Source organism: Malaclemys terrapin, chromosome 2 (genome assembly GCF_027887155.1).
Source record: "Malaclemys terrapin pileata isolate rMalTer1 chromosome 2, rMalTer1.hap1, whole genome shotgun sequence".
Lineage (NCBI taxonomy): Eukaryota > Metazoa > Chordata > Testudines > Emydidae > Malaclemys > Malaclemys terrapin.
Genome location: NC_071506.1, coordinates 23,812,791 through 23,833,201, shown reverse-complemented (window position 1 = coordinate 23,833,201; position 20,411 = coordinate 23,812,791). Strand labels below are relative to the sequence as shown.

At 45.6% G+C, this 20,411-nt stretch overlaps 1 protein-coding gene across 2 annotated transcripts in view; it reads right to left on the bottom strand.

Annotated features, from left to right (window-relative positions):
- SNTB1 (syntrophin beta 1) overlaps window positions 1–17,269 on the bottom strand; it is a 159,799-nt gene extending 142,530 nt beyond the window's left edge. Inside the window, exon 1 of one of the 2 annotated variants that reach the window (XM_054017549.1) lies at window positions 16,052–17,269. In XM_054017549.1, coding sequence (XP_053873524.1) covers window positions 16,052–16,679 — 628 coding nt within the window. In that variant the 5' untranslated portion in view covers window positions 16,680–17,269. The remainder of the gene's footprint in view (window positions 1–16,051) is intronic. The other variant, XM_054017548.1, reaches the window with a different exon arrangement.
- Window positions 17,270–20,411: the final 3,142 nt, after the last annotated feature.

Here is a 20,411-nt window from a genome sequence, read left to right as displayed (position 1 = left end):
AGCCTGAGAAGCATCTGGCTGTTTTTAACATTACCTAATATTATAATCAATGCACAGAAAGGCAGACTGACTTATGTTTGTGACAGTCACGTAGCACCAAGTTTGCAGTTCACTGGAAACCAGAGATGAGTCAAATGCAATCTCCACAGTGAAGGGGCTTCTAGAATAAGGTGACTAGATGTCCCGATTTTATAGGGACAGTCCCGATTTTTGGGTCTTTTTCTTATATAGGCTCCTATTACACACACACACACACACACCCCGCCATCCCGATTTTTCACATTTGCTGTCTGTCACCCTATTCTAGAATGGTGTGTATTCCGTCTGGCCAGTAATCACAGAACTATATCTTGAACTACAACCCTCCAAAAGACACTACAATTGGGCTGATCGGAAAACCAGAATTTTTCTTGCAGAACTGTCCACAATTTTTCCTAATTGTATCCCAGGGAGAGCACATGGGTATCGAGTGTATCTACTGCTATATAGAGAGCATGAATGTCTGCTAGCCATGACTATGCCCACACACAGCCTCTAGCTACTCCTCTCTCTGCACCCTGAGCTACCCCTCTGCCTGCACACAGCCCCTAGCTACCGCCCTCCCTGCACTGAGCTACCCCGGCACACAACCCTCAGCTACCCTTCTCCCTGCCCCCTGAGCTGTTTTCAAACTTTTTGAGCTGAGCCCCCGCAACTTTGAGTTATAACATTTGGTTGACGCCCTTTCCCTCCAACCCCCACAACCCAGACTGGCTGGTGGCCTGTTGAAGTGAGTCAGAGGGTGGAGGTGGTGCTCCCTCCCCAGACCCCACGGTGCAGAGCTGGCTTGAGCCCCACTGGCCTGTCCACCCACAACAGAAATCAAACTACACCTATGCCTGAATCCCCACCCCCCGGCCCAGAGCTCCACATCACCCCTTCCCCTACTGGGCCCTGGAGTTTTTATAGCATGTTGTGGGTGCCTCAGAAAGAAACAGGTTGAGAACCTCTGACCAAGTGGATGGAAAAGGACCATTGGGGCATGCTAAGAGATAGTTGTGGATGGTGCCTCGCCTCCCTGTCCCATATCAAGAGAATATAATGACAGATCCAACTGCCTGGTCATTGACACACAGCAAACTATGACCATAGATTGTTCCTGAGACGGGAGGGGGGGGGGCAAAGAACTGGAGAGATGGGGGTTGAGTGTGGGCTGCAGGAAGCAGGCAGGCACACCTGGGAGTCTGACAAAGAAGGTCAGATGGAGGGAGAGAGATGGAGCTTCAACTAGGGGGGTTCACTGCAGCTTGGCTCTGAGCAAACTACAGTGGACTACGCTTTAAGTTTCATTCCTCTATGCTAACCTAACGACTTCTTTTGCTGTGTTCCAGATGACTAATACAGTTTTGACAACACAGTGTGAGTGTCACTGCAAATGCTTGGAGAGGTGCATTGATCTCTAAAAAGGATACAAATCTCCATCAGGGGTCTGTCTCAGCTGGACTTGCTGAATGGAGCTTCACAGTTTGAAGCAGCAGCAGCGCTGCAGGCCCAGAAGTCCAGTCTAAGGAGGCGGTGAAGCCGTGTGGCTGAGCCTGGAGGAACAGTGAAACCCCTAAAGGGTCTAGTACACTGTAGGAGTCCCTCTTAGAGACCGTTCCAAAGTTGGGGCCATAGCCCTGACTCTATGGTGCCTGTCACGGATCCAGCATCCAACCCATAACTGACGGTCTGAATAATTCACTCTCTTTGGTTAACACTGAACTTTAGGTAAAAAAATAATTGGTGTTTAAAGACCTATCAATGACCAGCACAGAAATGAGCTCAGAGGCTGAACTGGTGTCATATCTATTCTATTATCTATTTTCTTGTTTAAAAAAAAATTCTGGAAAGCAGAAACTCTCTTCAATAGGAGGCAGAATAGCTTTACTACCAGAGGATACAGAAACTGGAAGGCAGCTTGCTCCCATAGGACACAATCCTGCAATAAGCTTTGTGCAAGTAGATCCCTGTGCTCATACAGAGCCCTGAGGAAGTCAGTCAAGCTCCATCAGAGAATGGGGTTTACCCTCAGAGTTCATCACAGAATCAGGGCCACATAAACAATAGATTAATACAGTCAGGATATAAGCACATCAAATCTTCCTTCACCTCTGTAAACTCCACTTAATACACACACACACACACACACACACATATATAGGGTTTTTCACCCTACTAAATTTGTGCATTGATGAACAGGGGAAGGGGGGGGGGAAATGAAGTAGTATTACCTCAAGTCCCTCCACAAGAAGCTCATCTTCCATGACTTTGTGAACCCTTCTCCCTAATTAGCTAGAATAGATACCTCTACATGTAAGTTTTTAATAAAGCAAACGTTAAAGGTGTTATGACTCCAGGTGAAGCAGAACTGAAGTTCCAGCTGTAACAAGGAGTAGTTAAAAAGTTGTGCATAGAAAAGGTACTTGGCAATTTTTAGAGGCTTCAGAAATTTATTTAAAATGTCTCTCTTTCTTCAGGTCTTTACTGTGAATATCCTGGTACTAAGGAAACTTACCACCTTACAGGTAGGAGTATCTGAAAAATACCAATTAAAAAAATTAAAATTTTATCATAGCTTTGTAAAACAGTTTTCTGTAAGACAGGCAACACATGAGGGATACACTGTGGCATAGTATAAAGATTTTAGGAAAACTCACATTTCGTAGTATGTCACTCACAGCTTCACTGCTCATTAGTAATGCAGCCATCTCAGCTCATGGCAATGCAACCCCAATACCACACCCCAGCACCATGAAATGCATGAAGGTATATGTAATAGGGAACAGAACAGAAACCAGTTAAGAGGGATAACATGTCCAAAAGCTTTGTTGGAAAGTTATAAAAATACAGATGCTTGGGTATATAATGAACTACAGAATTATGATACTTGATATTTCAGAACTACTTTGTAGAGATGTCCAATGTTTTCTGGCCAAATACTTTTCCCATTTGAAAATGTCACTTTATCAACATTTCCACAGGGAAAATGCCAATTAAGAATTTGTTTTGATTTTCTGACCAGAAAATTCAAAATAAAATTTTTCATTTTGAATTGACATTTTGAAACTAATCCACTTTAAATTTTTTTTTTAGAGATGTCATTTCAAATCAAAATGAAAAAAAATCCCATGGAAAACCTGGAATTTTTCCCAGTCAAAAAATTGCAAAGTAGTATTTATTTTTTCCAGAAACCTCTTTACTAGAAAAATATGGGGTATCTGACAAGTCCTATTAGTATGTAAAGCTATATTCTCATGAAAATATGATCTTCTAGGTTTTAAATGGCAAAACCAGATATTTCAATTAACCTACAATGGCCCTGATCCAGTGTTCCTCACACAAGCAAATCTCAGCAGGAGTTTGCTATGTTTTGTTGGGATAAGGATTACCATATGGGTTCAGGCCCCATATTTATTTCATCTAGGCTTTATGGATTAATTCTGCTATTTTGACAGTCCATTCTACACCTTTTTTAAACAACAAGTATAACAGGTGGTAAAAGGGAAATGTAACTGGCTTGAGACCATTTTTGAGTTTTAGGAATATTTTGTAAATGATCTGTTTAGGATCTGTATTTATAGCCTTTCCTTAATGGGGTCTTTAAAGGTTGATTTTATTGTATGTGAAGTGGAAACATCAATAATTCGTTCCTTATATGTTTCCTTTATGGCCTGCTCTCATGAAACATATGGGCACAATTTATTTACCTAAACAGCTATTTGTGAACGGATTGTGAACAGTTTTTAACATGCTAGTGAAAGCAATTATTTTTACCGAATGAGGATCCTGTATTTTTCCAAAGCTTTTTTGACTGTATACCTCTCTCTAGAGCTGGAAGACTGAAGTTCTTGGTGACCTTCAGTTCTTGCCATTCAGTTTCTAACACAGGAAACTGGACTTGCAATGCAGGCTCTTCTCTAGCCAAGATGAGGAAGTGTCCCTGTAGTGGCTAGGGACTGCATGGCAGAAACAATGGATTAGCAGCAGCCTCTGCAATACCAGCAGAAGTTTTGCTTAAAGCTTTAAGAAGGCTTTATCTTGTTTTGCTCTCTCTCCTGACGGCATGCTCAAGACTACTTCAGTTGTTTAAAGAACTGGAGTTGTGTTAACATTTTGTCAGGCCATTTACTTGGGCAATATCCAGACTCTACTGTTTGGAAATGTGCTACATGAACTTTACTGCAGTTTGTGAAAGTTATCACATCTGGATGCTTCATGAGGAGTATACAATTAACCAGTTCATTCTGGTTTTCAGTCTATACCCTTTCTACTTCTACTCAGGAAGACTTGTTTCTTTTCAGAGAGTTAAAAGTCAGCTGAATTCTGCTGCTGTAGACCCTGGACGAGGCCTCTAGTGGCAGAATGCACAGAAGTCACTACTCTGCTGGGGTGGGAGGGAAAAATGGGCCAGCACTGCCCACAACATTGAAATAAGGTTCACCACATTCACCACAGAAATAAGTTTTACGTTGCCTATTATATATATCCTCCAGGAATATGTTCTTCTGCTACTGGTTCTCAGGAGGACCCCACCACCACCACTATGCATCATAGATGGATGTCAAACATACCAGGCAAATCAGTAATTGTGTAAGATTAGCTGGTATGAGAGTGGACATTTAGAGAGGATAAAATGTTCTTTGGAAAGGTATAGCAAGTTAAAAATTTGTATACACAACCTCCCTCAAATTAGGGCGGGGGGGCTGAGGGAATAAAACTCAATTGGCTCAAGCAGCAGCAGTGTTGAAGACAAAGCTTGCTCATCTTATTCATGCAAAATATTCATTAAGTCCAGTTGTTAAATCCCCCTCCCCCCCGGAGTTTCAAGCCAATGGGAGTTTTGCATGAATAAAGCAAACAGGATGTAGCCCACTACGAGGATCAAGTTTGCAACAGCATTTTCCATTACCTACTTGTTATTCCCTTTAAGGCCTCAATCCTGCTCCCATGGAAGTCAATGTGACTTTTGCTCTGTAAAGCTATATTCTTTACAGCTTGCTGAACTACTGGAGGTAACTATATTGGCAGAACTAATAAAGCCGGATCCAAAATAGGGCTTTGAATACATTTTTTATTTCCTCCCACTGAAGTCAATGAGACTTTTGCTATTGACTCCAGTGGAAGAAGATAGACACCACCCAGGTTGGGGAGGGGGACTATTTGCAGTGACTAAACCTGGGACCTCTCTCTGGATGTAAAACATGAGCCCCTATTACTCACACTAAAACCAATCACTGAGGGGCAGTAGCAAACTTAAACTTCTCTATATGGCCTAGCCACTAGGAAGGCAAAGTACCACATGGTTAGGGTGGGTAAATCCCTCCTGAATACCTTGAATACCAAATTCACTTTACTGTTACTCCAATGAAAAGAAGAAACAATTGCACCAGCAATGAATTTGACCCCTCAACTTCAGAACCTTGCAGAATCAAACCCAATGTCAGTTCGTAGATAAAACAATTTTGGTTATTTTAATTAACCAAACCTCATCAAATATCTCTCTCACTTACTGATCAATATTCATTAATGGTATAAAGTGAAAATTGCTTTTGTACCATTGAACACACTAACAATGATAGCGCAATAAACTTATTTAAATGGCCACATTACTCTTAAAAGAGACATAGGTCTGACTGAAATATCCGCCTCATGGAAAAACTATTTCACTAGGAGGGTGGTGAAACACTGGAATGCGTTACCTAGGGAGGTGGTGGAGTCTCCTTCCTTGGAGGTTTTTAAGGCCCGGCTTGACAAAGCCCTGGCTGGGATGATTTAGCTGGGAATTGGTCCTGCTTTGAGCAGGGGGTTGGACTAGATGACCTCTTGAGGTCCCTTCCAACTCTGATATTCTATGATTCTATGATTCTATGAGTCGTGAGTAAGACCCACAAACTGTAGGGTCAATATTTTGCTGGTGTAAACAATCAAAACTCCATTGAAGTCAACAGAACCCTTTTACACCAGCAGAAAGACACTTTCCTTTTTTTCCTGAAGGTTTTATATTCTGATGTTCAAACACTGAATATGCTTTAAAATGGAGAATTAAAACAACAAGTGGCAGGTGGAAGGGAAGAAATACTGCTCTCCTAGGACCCAATCTTACAGATATTTATTCAATAAGCAACTTTACTTACACTAGATGGGGCCTTTGATGTGAACAAAACCTACTAACAAGAACAAAAGTTACTCATGTGTATTAGAGTTTCCAGGAGTAGACTCTGACTTTAGCTGAAAGTATTATTAGTGTGGTTAACTTTAATAAAAACAACACATAAAATGTCTCTAAACCTTGAGGAAATAAAAAATGTATTCAAAGCCCTATTTTGGATCTGGCTTTATTAGTTCTGCCAATATAGTTACCTCCAGTAGTTCAGCAAAAGGCTACATAACATTTTAATCAGGAGTGCACTGTATGTTAATCATTTCAAATCAGAGACAGTGTCTCCCGTCTACTGTTCTGGCTCATTTCCTTACAATTAAGAACTACATCTTACTCAAGTGCTACAATACAGATATATTACTTCAGATGACATACGGTTACAGTGCCCTAAGTACAGATTTAGAGAATGCTTAACCCTTTCAGTACTTGGAATTGTAGACAGAATAATTAAACAGACCAAAATGAAAATGTACAGCAGCAGCAGCTAGTAAATCTAGCTTGCCAGACAGTTAGCCAAAAATTATGCTTTTTGATGTCATTAACATTAAAAAGAATACAGCAATGTAGCAAACAGTACATCAATCCGAACTCTGTGTGTAAAGCAAACCTGAGAGACCTGTTCACAAAGTATATGCTTAATTGCATTCTATGAGATAAGGAGAATAGACTTCACAGCTAAAACTCCATAGCAAAACACACCTCATAAAATACATATAGTTACTCATATAGACAATCCCAGATGACTGATGAGTTCATGCCATCCTTGGTATTTTTATGCCGATATTTCTGGTAGTTTAGTTGTTCCATTTGATGCACTGCATTATAGGTGATATGTATTAATGTTGAAATGAAAAAAGTTATACCTCCCTGTAGGCAAGCTTGCTAACACTGCTGTTTTGGCCAGATTTAAACCTGAGTAATTACTGAGTTGAAGTTGGTCAACTGCATTCGGATTACTTCAATTCCCCCTGCAGGTGCTGTTGGATCAGTTACTTTGTGTCACAATTTATTACATTGTGTTGCTATGCTCCGTGAGCCTGCAAGATGCTGGACACCCTCATTTCAGTAAACTCTCCCTCTTCACAGGCACACAAGGCACAAAATGCAAGGGAAATATCACCTTTCTGCTAGTCACGGAGGCCAAGCCACAAAGACCCATGCAGAGGCACTCTGAGTTGCCAGCGAACGGTGTTCTGCAGAGGGCATCTACACAAGACTGTGAAGTGGATGGGGAGCAGTAGGTGTATGACTCAGGGCCCAACACACAGCGTGATCCACAGCCCCAAATGCTGGGTGAGGGGCAGGGAGGAGCTATGCAAAGGGAAGCAGCCATTAATCCTGCCAACAGGTTCTTGCAGCTGACATGACCTGCCTGCATGTTCCTTCTGAGTTACTCGCAAGCCTCTCTAGCCCCGAATAATAGTGTCTCTGGAATTTTTTCCATACTCACTGTTCATCCCATTTCCTGCTCTCTGGTAAATAGATTAGATACCAGCCCTAGGACAGAACTGTAGACCGCTTCCCCACTCAGTACAGTACTTTGGGGCACTGCTGAGAACTGACTATTGATCCCTCACTCTTTGTTGTGTCTCTTTTAGCCAGTTTCCAATCCATGACAACACCTTCTCTCTCCCTCCATGACTACAGAGTTTCCTTAATACCCTCTGGTGAAAAGTTTTTTAAAATGTCCAAATAAATTACATCTACTAAATCTTCTTTATCTACTTGTGACACTTTCTCAGGGCATCCAGAGCCATAGACCACCATGTTACCTCCCGGCTCAGCACGAGAGACATGTTGGTGCTAAACTGTGTATCAGTTTCCTGCCCCTACAGCAAACTTCTCAAGATCCTGTATTTTGCCTTGCAAGTTAATACTTTGTGTACCCCAGTCCCCGAACTCCCCAGAAGCATCTCCCTGTAGTGTCCAGCCCATCACTCAACATTCACACTAATTAGCAGGTAAGCAGTCCCCAAAGAGACAGTGTACACACAGCTGGAAGGTTACTCCACAGGATCAAGTCCTTTATAACATAAGAATGGCCACACTGGGCCAGACCAAAGGTCCATCCAGCCCAGCATCCTGTCCTCTGATAGCGGCCAGTGCCAGGTACCCCAGAGGGAATGAACAGAACAGGTAATCATCAAGTGATTCATCCCGTCACACAGCACTGTAATCTATGGTGAAAACAAATATAAGTCCATTAACAAAGAGCAAAGATTCACAGATTCTAGTGAGGGTTGAGTAAGAATAATGGAAACAGAAACAGTTATAAATAAACCAAAAGTATATCACGCTTTCCAGAGACTAAAGCTTAACAGGTTACAGCCCTAGTTTCTCACCCTCAATATCTTTCTGCTTGCTGGTGTTTAGTCTATCCAGGACCCATTTCTTCAGAATCAACCCCCTCTGCCAAGGGTGTTCCTCAGCAAAATGGATTAACAAAGGTGTTCTTTTTCCTCCCTCTTATAGTGCTGTAAATCTTTGAAATGTAACCTTTCGAAGTGCACCCACAGATAAGACTCTTCTCCTCTGTTGCTTGTTTTCCAGTGTGTTGGCGCCACGCTGAGTTCTCATCTCCCCCATCAACCTGTTTTTCCTATTGACAATATGCAAATAGGTCTTCCTTTCTGCTGATTCCACAATGCTTAATTTACAATAGAGACAGGAAGATAACTACCTTTCCTCCTGTCTGGAAGAAACCAGTTTCCCCTTCTGTTTGGTTACAGACTTTAAAGCATCATACTAGTATCTATAATGCCTCATATAGTGTTAATACATAAATTTCACAATACTAATGCCCATTGTGTCGCCAGCTTTCATTGATACCTCACACAACATTCTTTATAGATAAATACTATGACAGCAATGTGTTAGGTGTAGTGAGTTTGTCAGGCCTGACAGGAGCTGCTGCACAGAGTTGTGAGCCATCCAGGGGCCTCTGTGTCACATTACTATTTTACTGACATGCTCAAAGAATTCTTTCAGATGAGAAAGGCACAGGTTTCCTTTGAAACAGACAGGCAGGCTTGTCCCTAGCATATTTTGTTCATGACGGTATTTTACGACTCTTTATTTACCATTTCAACCAATTTCCCTTTGTACTGACATAGTTGTAATACTTATAACAAATCCATGGCTACATAATCAAACAGATAAAGACATAAAAAGATCCAATGGCTAGAAGTTAAAATCAGAAAAAAATTCAAACTGGAAATTTTTCACAGTGAGGTTAACTGATCATTGGAATAGATTACCGATGGAGGTGGTGAGTTCTCCAGCACATAGGAGCCTTGAAATCAAGACCAAATGCCTTCCTAAAAGATATGTTCTAGTTCAGCCACAGGCTATTGAGATAAAGAGAGAAAATCTATGCCTTGTGTTATGAAAGAGGTCAGCCTAGGTGATCATAATGGCCATTCTGGCCTTAAATAGCTATGAACAGCAAATCTACTTGTGAATCTTCACAGTTATTACTGTGCTGAAAAACATGGCCACTGAGAACTTCATGGCAACAGAACTTAAATCCTTTTGTTCCAAATTCAGTCCCCTATTTGAGCTAAAGGAGAATATCCATCACCTGTTATAGGACCAATGACATACAGCTGAGCAGTTCTGAGTCAATCCAGAAGAGGGCAGTGGTCTATATTAGCTAGTTTATTACATAATTAACAGTATTAAAACCATCTTCCTATATGTTTAGAATGGTTATTGAAAAAAAATGGCAAAATTAAGATACAGTTCTATTTCAATAACGGCAGCAAATCCTTAGCCTTTTAATTTGATATTATTTATCTTAGAGGAATTATCTATTTCTTTTAAAATGTACACCAAACAAAGTAGCTAAGAATTCATTTTTACAGTTCAGTCTTTCATTATGGAACTACTGCCAAGAGTTGTGGTTTGCTTTCCAGGTATTCTTTAACTTGAATGCGAGACTAAATTCATTTCAGGAAGTTTAAGTGACAAAGTGTGTTACTGGGCCAAATCATGTTCCACTTACATGAGCTGGTCCTAGTAAACCTATAAGTTTTAGCCCATGGTATCCTTGTTTTCTTTATAGCAATTGAAAAGGAGAACTTTCACCAGATTTACTGGGAAGAGGTACTGATACCTATCTTGGCAAGGGAATACAGACTGCCTACAGACTATATTAGCCTTTATAAATCATCCGTTGATTAGATTAAAGTGTTCCCTCTCAATTCAAAACTAAGCTTCAAAACCTTTACCATAATTTTCAGTCAAACATAATTATCAGGACTCAGATTATTGCACAGTTCTTGGAACTGGTGTAACTGAGACTAAGATTATGTAACTTTCTTCTTCACCTTGTGATTTGATATTCAAATAAAGGTGTTTAAAAGATATCTAGGAAACCCATTAAGCACGATCCAGCTTCTAGATGATAACAGTAGCATTTGTTCAATTAGATATTTGCTGGCATAAAGGAAGTGATTAGACTATTTTATATATTTGCTGTAGGTATAAGGAGTACCTTTATAAGTGAGGAACAATACATGTGACTGGCAATCTCAATTTTAGCTCTACATTCCCGGGGCCAAAGCATACATAGATTTCATTAGTGGCTATAATGTAATATATAGGTCAGCAAGGACATATTTTGTGCTCTCTCGCTCTCTCTCGCTCACTATTTTCACATTCTTGCAGGAGATGGGCATTGTTTGACAAGTAATGTCTTTTGCGATCCCCTAAAAGTAACTTGTTGCCAGGTCATTGCTGTAGGAAACACATGACAACATAGGTAAGTGAGAGCAGTTTTTCAGTAGTCAACAAGTACTCTTTGGCCATTTTGCTTTATGTGAAGTAGACTTCTGTTTTATAAGGGTGAATTCTTTTGCTTTTTCAAGAGAAGATTAAGAAAAGGGAAATTTATTATAGTAGTTTTTCACACGTTGCTTTAGTTCACACTTTAAATGTGCATGATGCCAGTATTTTCAACTCCTAGAAATACTGTATATAAATTCCACTGGGGAAATATTACACCATATAATAGTACAGAGCAACAATATGCTTCCATTCACTCTCATGATCAGAAAATTGCTCCAATATGACTATTATTCTAGTCTAATTGAGAAACACAAAAAATGCTGAGTGAAATACATACAAACATTTAAAACCCCTGCGAAGATCCATTCTGCGTTTAATGCTTTGCTGCTTGCCCACCTCCATCATGTCTACCTCCATATTAGCATGTTAGAAAGTGATATGGTTCAGAGGTGTATCCGAATCCCTCTGACGTAAACACATACATTGGTTAGGTAATTTTCCTCTACCCCAGTCCAAAGAATTAGCAGGCAGAGGCAATCCTGCCTGAAACCAGCACAGATTATGTTTTGGTTTTTAACTTTATTGTAGGAACATAGAAAGGAAATCTGAACAATACAATCTGTTTGGCCCCTTAGTACTTACAGAAAGTGCCATGATTTAGCGATCATTCTTAGATGCTTTTTAATACTCTTGTGATTCAAAAAACAAGGCATCTATCTACTTGAATGTAAGTACCTCTCATTGCGCAATCTCAGAGATCACTAGGTTTTCTGTGGTGTCTACTGTAAGGGGCCAAATTTAACAAAACCGGAGGGAAAATATAAATTATACACACACACTTTTTAAGCAGTAGCTATTACTATAATTTGGGCAGCATTCCAAGCCCATAGGTAAACAGTTCACATTTTATAAAGAGATATTCTAGTTTCCCATCTAAAGAGCATCTAAGTGCATAAACACGAATTTAAGGATGACAATCCAACCTCAGCTCCAGTGCTATCCCCACTCCCTCTGCTCACCAGCCTGCCTCTTTCCCCCATCACATGTACATCCTGTTGTAGGTCTAAGCAGGGAATAAAGTAAGGGGGCTCAGAAGGAAGCACATCTCCCCTTCCTCAGGGAAGATCACAGGGGAACTGCCCCTCTTTGCCCTGGCAGCATTTCCTACAGTTCTCCCCCTTCCTTGGCTAGTCAGGGAGAGCTCCCCTGCCTTTTTCCAAGCTTCTTTAAAACCACTGGGTGTGAGCACCTTCCACCTAACGCTCCCAAAACAGCATCCTCTCTGCCTCAATTACTTTCTATTTTCAAATTTTTGTAACAGACTCCTCCTCTGGGGATCGGGCACTGAGGGGGACACAGCACACGCTGACAGCAAGTTACACAAACATCTTTCTCTAAACATACACTCTAAATTGGTCTTGCCTTGCTTTCATGTTAGAGGGGTTAGAGATTGAGGGTGTGCCACAAGCCCTGAGCAAGGCGCAGCGCATCATATGTTGGCTGATGCAGTTGGGGAGAAGGGGTTACAGCTAAGGCTCATTCCTATTGCATGCACCCCCATTCCCCACGGCCAGCCATGCAGGAGGGGAAGCAGCAGCGCGCCCCATATACGCATCTCTCTCTCTCTCTCACATTAGTACCCGCAATGCAGGTGGCAAGCTCGGGATAAGGGGGTGCCTTCCATCACCTTAATCCTCTGTGCTGGCATGTGGAATGCACCACAATTTGACTCCCACTTTGTAAATACATCATTTAGCTGGTCAAGCATTTTTGCATACTGTTTCCTTAGAGGACACCATATAAAATGAGGGCCTCACTGCTGTGAGCCTTCAAGCCTCACCCACTTCAAATTGGGAACAGAAAGAGTCAGCATCTTTCAGGATCAGGCCCTTTGAACTCCATTGCACTGAACTCGCCCCTTCAGATTTTGTTGCCCAGCAGGCATAAGTAAATTCCATTATTTCCCCAACAATAACGTATCATGACACAAGAACTAATCTGTTAGCACAGCAGCTGGCAATGTTCCTCTGCCCTGCCAATTGTTTTTAATGGGGGAGAATTCCTGGAGGTTTGTCTCTTGCACACCAGTGTGTTTTTTCCTGCAAAGCACACTGTTTTTAATACTGAGCTCTCTAGGACGGTGGTCTCCAAAGTGGGGTGCATGCACCCCAGGGGATGCGCGGCAGGATGAGCGCTTTTTTTGCGCTTCATCAGGTGGGAGTCTGAGTGGCTTTTTTTTTTTTTTTTTGCTTCAGTGCAGCAGGGGGTGCGTGCTCAAAAAATTTTTACTGATGGGGGCGCGATCAAAAAAGTTTGGAGACCACTGCTCTAGGAGGCTAGTATTAGGGAACTGCAAGTAAATAATATAGGGCATAATCGTGTCCCCACTGCAGGCGACAGCAAAACCCCCATCAACTGCAATAGGCAGCTGTGTCAGCCTCTTTAAAAAACAAAGTTTAAAGAACCTTTGATTTTCCTTTCTTTAGTCATAAAAGGACTGTTTTAAATGGCATCACTGAAGAGTGATCTGCAAAGTGGGAAACTGGCTCTCAAATTGGCTCTCTTGTTTTAAGCTGCCTATCCTTCATAGAGTCACTGTCAACTGAATAGCAGGATCTGGGAGACACTATGGCAGATTCTGATTTCAGCTTCTCCAGTGGACCTGGCCCAATGTAAATATTTCAGCATCAGTCATCCGTTGGGGTGACTATTAAAACACACCATTGAGTGATGAGCACTACTACTCTATTGCAGAAATAAGGCATCAGCATTCATTTCAATGGAGGGACGAGCCGAAGGCAGCAGCTGCAATAGGGTTTAAAAAGGGAGATGGACAGGAGCAGATTGAATCCCTGGTCAAACTGCCTGGTCTTTGCTCCTATAGGGAACAACACTGACTCTATTATAAGTGTCACATAGCTTCTGCATGTCCAATTTTATGTATTATGCATAGGGGGAAAGAGTTACGAAAATTATACAGTATTTGCTATGTTAATCATTAGACAACACCAAAGGTCAAATTCTGTCCATACGTCGGTAACCTCTTAGCAAAGATGGAATTTGGCCACAGTAGCCTCTCCCTTTCTGCTCTCTGACCTAGTAGACCTTCATGAACTATTTCACTGCTGGGTGAAGAAAGGGGGCAATTAGATAAGAACACCCTGACAAACAAGTACCCAATTTCTTCTGGGTGCTGAGGTCCTGTTGTTATAAAATGCAAAGCTGATCAGTTCCTCACTTTCACAGCCACAGAGTAAGCTGAAATTTTCTTCCTTGTCTTTTACCCCATAGACTCTATAAGGTTTTAAACCAAGGATTCTCATCCCCTTTCCATACCATAAACTTATAGTCAGCTATTTACAACTGATCCTCAAATGCACCCCATTCCAAGAGGTGTTACGGTTCTTCAGTGACACATCAGAAATTGTATTGTTGTTTAGTAAAACCAGAGGGAGGACAGGTTGCAAATGACTGAGCAAATGGCAGCAGGTTCACCACCTCACTCCACAAATGCTAATGACTCTAAGGTCAAGAACCGCCGGTTAAATGAACTTATGTACAAACAAACAAGCACTTTATCAAAACACACACATACACACCAAGGGCATTTTCTTTTTAACATGCACTAGGCGTGCTTCTTTCTGCTTTTCTCGGGTCTAGCATCTAAATTAACCCTCAAGGAAAAGACACTTATGAAAGCTATTTTTTTAAAAAAAAGCTTTTAACTCCCCTCTCACAATAAGTCTTGAGATCTATGGAACTTTTTATCTGGTCTTTCACTTATCCTCTCTCTTGTTTTTGTCTCTCCTCCCTAAACACTTTGCCTTCTTTTTTGGTCTTTAATACAGTCTGTGCTAAAACTAACTCATTTAGAGTGAGACTCGCTTCTTTTGCATTCAGTTTTTAAGGTGGCTTCTAAAAGATCATCTTACTGCTGCTTGGGAATCAATGTCTGTTTTTTTTTCCCCCTGCAAATGTTTCAATGAGATATTTGCCAATTTCGATCAGATTTGTTCCTTTTCCCCCTTGCTATGAACTAGGAAGGGGAGGGTAAATTTCAGTCTTTTCAAGTCACACAGGTTGGCATAGCCCCGTGTGATTTGATCTACTTGTTTCTCTCCTCTTTTGCAGAGCAAAAGTAGTAGTCAAACTCTCCGCCTACTGGATATGAGGTCTGCTTTTTTTCCCCCCCTCACCCTGTCATGTGTTATCTCAGCTGTTTAGGAAGGCTTTCCTAACCACTTCTCCTTGCCGAAAGAAGGGCTGCAAAGCCGCAGGCTGGGGATCCCGGAGATAATTTTCACTTAACCCACGTCAGTGTGTGTGATCTCTGTGGCTCATGGACATTTGTCACACTTCTTTCCTCCCAGTTACAGAGAGTTTCAAATCCCTCAGCTGTGTACACAGAGACATGCAGTCGCTTTATACCCTGCTCAGGTTTGCACTGTATTGAAGTTTGTGTTCTGATCTGGCTGGCGAGGCTTTCCTCCTCCTCCTCTTTGTTTTTAAAAAAAAAAAAAAAAAAAAATACACCCAGAGAAACTTGCAAAGCCGGCAGCTTTGCAGCTGGGGTTCCTGGAGTTCCTTTAGTCAAATTAACTCCTAACGTTCCCTAGCCATAGGCTGGAACCTCTCTGCTAACGTACGATCCGCTCTGCTTTCCTTATAGAGTTGCAAAGTCCTGAGCTGTGCGCCTGGGGATCTTAGCGCTGCTTTTTTAAAAAATTAACTCTTTACTTTCCAGTCACACAGACTAGCACAGCCCTGGAGTTTGTGATCTGAGCGCTCTGCTGCGGATATGTCCCTCCGCCGCGCCATAAACACGCCAGAGAACAGGTAACAAGAGTGCCCAGCTTTGCAGTGTCTGTCACCCCTTACCTACCGCTGTCCTATAGGCACCAGCAAAACCCTGATCCGTGAGTCTCTCACGGGAGCAGGGAAAGTGGCTGGGGCATACCTGCTTCACGGTGTCTTTCCCCCCTACCTACCTCCCGCCTGCCCCGCTGGGCGACCCTGGCCTGCCCGTGCGCGGACGGGGAAAGGGGGGGGGGGGGAGCCGTCGGGCCCATTTTAACCCCTTACCTTCCAGCAGCACCTCCTTGCCCGCCCGCTTGAGCGCCTGCACCGCCTCGTCGTGGGTGGCGTCCCGCAGGTCCGTCCCGTTCACGGCCAGGATGGCATCGCCCACGTAGAGGGCCTGGGTCTGGTCGGCCGCCAGCCCCTTGAAGATCTTGCTGATGAGGATGGGCATCTTGTTCTCCTTGCCGCCCTTGATGCTGATGCCCAGCCCGCCCAGCTCCTGCTTCTGCACCTTCACGCACCGCTTCTTGTTGGAGATGGCGTCGGGCACTTGCTCGGGGAGCTCGGTGAAGGCGGTGCGCACCCCGGGGCCACCCCCCGGCTTGGGGCTGCTGCTGCCGCCGCCGCCCGGGGACTCGGCCGCCCCGCCGGGGTTGCCCGCGGCGCCCGGCTGGCTCCCGCGGCCAGCGGCAGCCCCTCGGCAAGGCGCCCCGTTGCCGCTGGCCCCGACGCCGTTGTGGGCTGCGCCGTCGAAGCGCTCCTCGCAGCTCAGCACCAGGGCATCCTCGCCCAAGTTGGCCAGGACTTTGTGCCAGCGGTCCCACACCAGGACTTCCAGCCAGCCGCTCCGCTGCTGCGCCCGGCCGCCGCCACCGGCTCCGACCGCCGCTGCCGCTACCGCTACCGCCATCTTTGGAGCATTCTTAGCGCACCATGTGATTGCACAGCCCGACCGACAGCCCGCCCGCCCGCTCGCCGCGCACAGGACAGGACAGGGCTGCGCCCCGGGAGCGCCCCGAGCGCCGCCAGCTGCGCCGGGGGGCGGAGCAAAGCCCGCGGTTAGCCTAGCGCCCCGGCCGGCGGCAGCCTGTCAGCCGCTCACCTGATCCCAGGCGCCACCTCCGCTCACCTGCTGCGGGCTGCACGTGGAGGGGAGGCAGGGGCAGCCCCGCTCCCAGCCCGCTGCGCGCCCCGGCAAGGCACTAGCAGCAGCCCACCTGCTGCAGGCACCCCTCAGCTCCTGCGGCTCCCTGGCCACCTCCAGCCCACAGGAATGTCCGCAGCAGGAGGCACCTGGAGGGCAGCTCACCTGCCCCGCGCACCACTTAATCCCTCTCCACCCCCACCTCCCAGCAGCAAGCACAGATGCGTCAGTAGACGGGCCCTCCCCAGACCAAGCGCTAGCTGAAATCTACCCAAATCCGCTCTCAACCCCATTCCTCCCAGCCTTTTAACCTCCCATTTCTTCCTGGGGGCAGTCTCTCCACTCTCCTCCCCTGATTTTGGAAGACAGCGGCTAGTTCCCTTCCCCTACCTGATCTTTCCACTTTGCCTATCTTTCTCTGTATAGTCTGGATTAGGAGGGACTCCCACTCCAGCTGTGCCAGTGTCACTAACCACAAATGCCCCGACAATGGTACAGACTCAGAAGGGTGGTTCTGGTTTTGGGACAGAACATGAACATAAGAACGTCCCTACTGGATCAGACCAATGGTCCATCTGGCTCAGTAGCCTGTCTGCTGCCAGGTGCTTCAGAGGAAATGAGCAGAACAGGGCAATTATTGAGTGATCCATCCCCTGTTGTTCAGTCCCAGCTTCTAGCAGCGAAGGTTTAGGGACACCCAGAACCTGGGGTTGCATCCCAGACATGGGCGGTGTGTATCGTAGACTGGGGGAGGCTGTGCCTCCCCAAACAGCAAAGTGTGGCTCTGCCCGAAAGGCCCCCTCCTGCTTTCCTTTCCCTCTTGGCCCCAGTCCAGAAAGGCTAGCTGCTCCTCTTCAGGGAAGTGGGTTGGGGCTGGAGCGGGAACTGGGGCTAGGGCTAGGGGGCTGTGGCTGGCCTGCAGCTGGGACTTGGGGTGGCTGGGGCCATTGGGGCTGCTCAGTGCTGGGGGGGGCCCTGGGCACTGGGGTTGCACCACGTAGTGCTCGGAGGGCGGACTGCCAGCGCTGGGGCTGCCTGCCTGCCTCGGGGGAGCCTGGGGGCGCTGGGGCTGGGAACCACGTGCCGCTCGACACTTGGGGGCTGGGGGGGTCGCCCACATGCCCAAGGCTTGGGGATCTATGGCCCGCCTGCCCACCTGGCACATGGAGGGTCGCCTGCCCACCCAGCACTCAGGGGCTGGCGGCCATGGGGACTGGGGGCTCTGGGCTCCCATGAGAGAAGGGGGATGGGAGGGGTAGGCCCATGGGTGGGAGGGAGGGGCGGGGGTAGTCTCCCCGAGCCAGCAGGTCACCTGCCACCCATGATCCCTGACCATCCTGGCTAATAGCCATCAATGGACCTATCCTCCATGAACTTCTCTAATTCTTTTTTGAGTTGACCTTTTGGGCAACGAGTCCCACAGGTTGACTGTGCATTGTGTGAAGAAATACTTCCTTTTGTCTATTTTAAACCTGTTGCCTATTAATTTCATTGGGTGACCCCTGGTTCTTGTATTATGAGAAGGAGTAAATAACACTTCCTTATTCACTTTCTCCACACCATTTATGATTTTATACTCCTCTATCATATCTCCCTTTAGTTGTCTCTTTTATAAGCTGAACAGTCCTAGTTTTTTTAATCTCTCGTCATATGGAAGCTGTTCCATCCCCCTAATCTAATCATTTTTGTTGCCCTTCTCTGTACTTTTTCCAATTCTAATATATCTTTTTTGAAATGGGGCAACCAGAGCTGCACTTAGTATTCAAGGTGTGGGCGTACCCTGGATTTATATAGTGGCAAGTGAACCGAGTGCTGACTCAGGCTTTCATACCTAGCACTCTGTCACACAAAGGTCTCTGAGTAGCCTGTCCACTGAGACAGAAGCAGGACCAAGGATGCCCTGTTACACAGCATTATGTACATTCTGTCTTATTATCTATCCTTTTCCTCATGGTTCCTAACATTCTGTTTGCTTTTTTTAACTGCTGCTGCACATTGAGCAGATGTTTTCAGAGAACTACCCACAACTCCAACATCTCTTTTTTGAGTGGTAACATTCATAGATGACTCGTGCCTCCTGATACTGGGGGAGGCGGGGGCACAATGTAAAGGGGGGCACATGTGACCACCCCACATGTCGCCTCTGAGAGGAACTTCCAGCCACACCTCCCTGGGTCAGGGCAGCCAACCCCACCGGCTCCTGGGGGGCTGAGGCCACAGGAGCGGGGAGCACACCCCTTTGGGCCTGGGTGGGGCGAGCCCTGGCTCAGGGAAACTGACAGCACCAGTGTCTCCCTGAAGCTCTTGGACACCTCAGCAGGGGAAGGCAGGGCATGGGCAATGCCCCTACATCTGGCTGAGCCAAGGCCAGGGAACCTGTTCCCAGTGACGACCCTGCACCCAGTCCAGGGCTGCCACGCTCTCCCTGCCCCACCAGTTACCTGCCAGAGAGCGGGGGGCTCTGTCCTTCTCTTGCTGCACCCCTGTCCCGGTACGTTCAACCCCTCTCTCTGGCACCGGGCCTGGGCGGGAAGCAGGATGGAGCCACTTCTCATGCCCGCTGAGGATTGCTGCTCCAGGTTGCTGCCTCTGTGCAGCATGGCAGTTTCCTGAGAGAGAGCCCAGCTGGGGAGGGATTGGCAGCTGGCCCCCTCTGTTCCCCATCCTGGACCGGCTGCCAGGGACAGGGGCTGAGCAAGCTGGAAACGTGCTCCGTGTGAGGCACTAGAGCTCAGGGCTTCAGCTCCACGGGACGCGCTAGGGCTTGGGGCTTCATCCCTGTAGGAGGTGTTTGGCCTTAGGGCTTCTTCCCTGCAGGGCATGCCAGAGCTCAGGGCTTTAGCCCCACAGGGTGCGCCAGGGTTCAGGGCTTCATCCCTGTGGGGTGCGCCGGGACTCAAGGCTTCAGCCCTGCCGGAGGTGCCAGGGCTAAGGGCTTCAGCCTTGCAGGTTTGAAAGTATTTACCAGAGCTCCACTCTGGATAGCTCCAGCTGAATTTAAGTCCAGGCTTTAGGACCCTTTGGAGTGGGAGCTGCAGCCTGAGCCCAAAAGTCTACACAGCAGTGAAACAGTCCCACAGCCCAAGCCCCGCAAGCCCAAGTTGGCTGGTCCAGGACAGCTGCAGGTTTTCCTTTACTGTGTAGACATACTTGTAAGCAGAGTCTGAATGAATGCTTCCCTGACAGCTAGCTGGGAGAGGGAGAGACTTTGGGTGTTTTTATGTAAATACAATTTGCTCCTACTCTGCTTACATATTGAGCAGACTTGGCTGGTGTTAGGTTACAAATCACCTTAGTATTGAATGCAGGGGTAGTGAAATACGGTTACCAATGTTGTAATTATTGTAGGAATACAGGAAAGCAGGACTGTGCTTAACCTAGCCCAAATAAGGGGGGTCACCCTCAGTTGAAAGAACCTTGTTAAGCCAGGGGCTCGAATGCCAGCACCCTATAAGAATAAAATGGGTGGGGAGAGATATTCTAGTTAGGAGGTAGTAA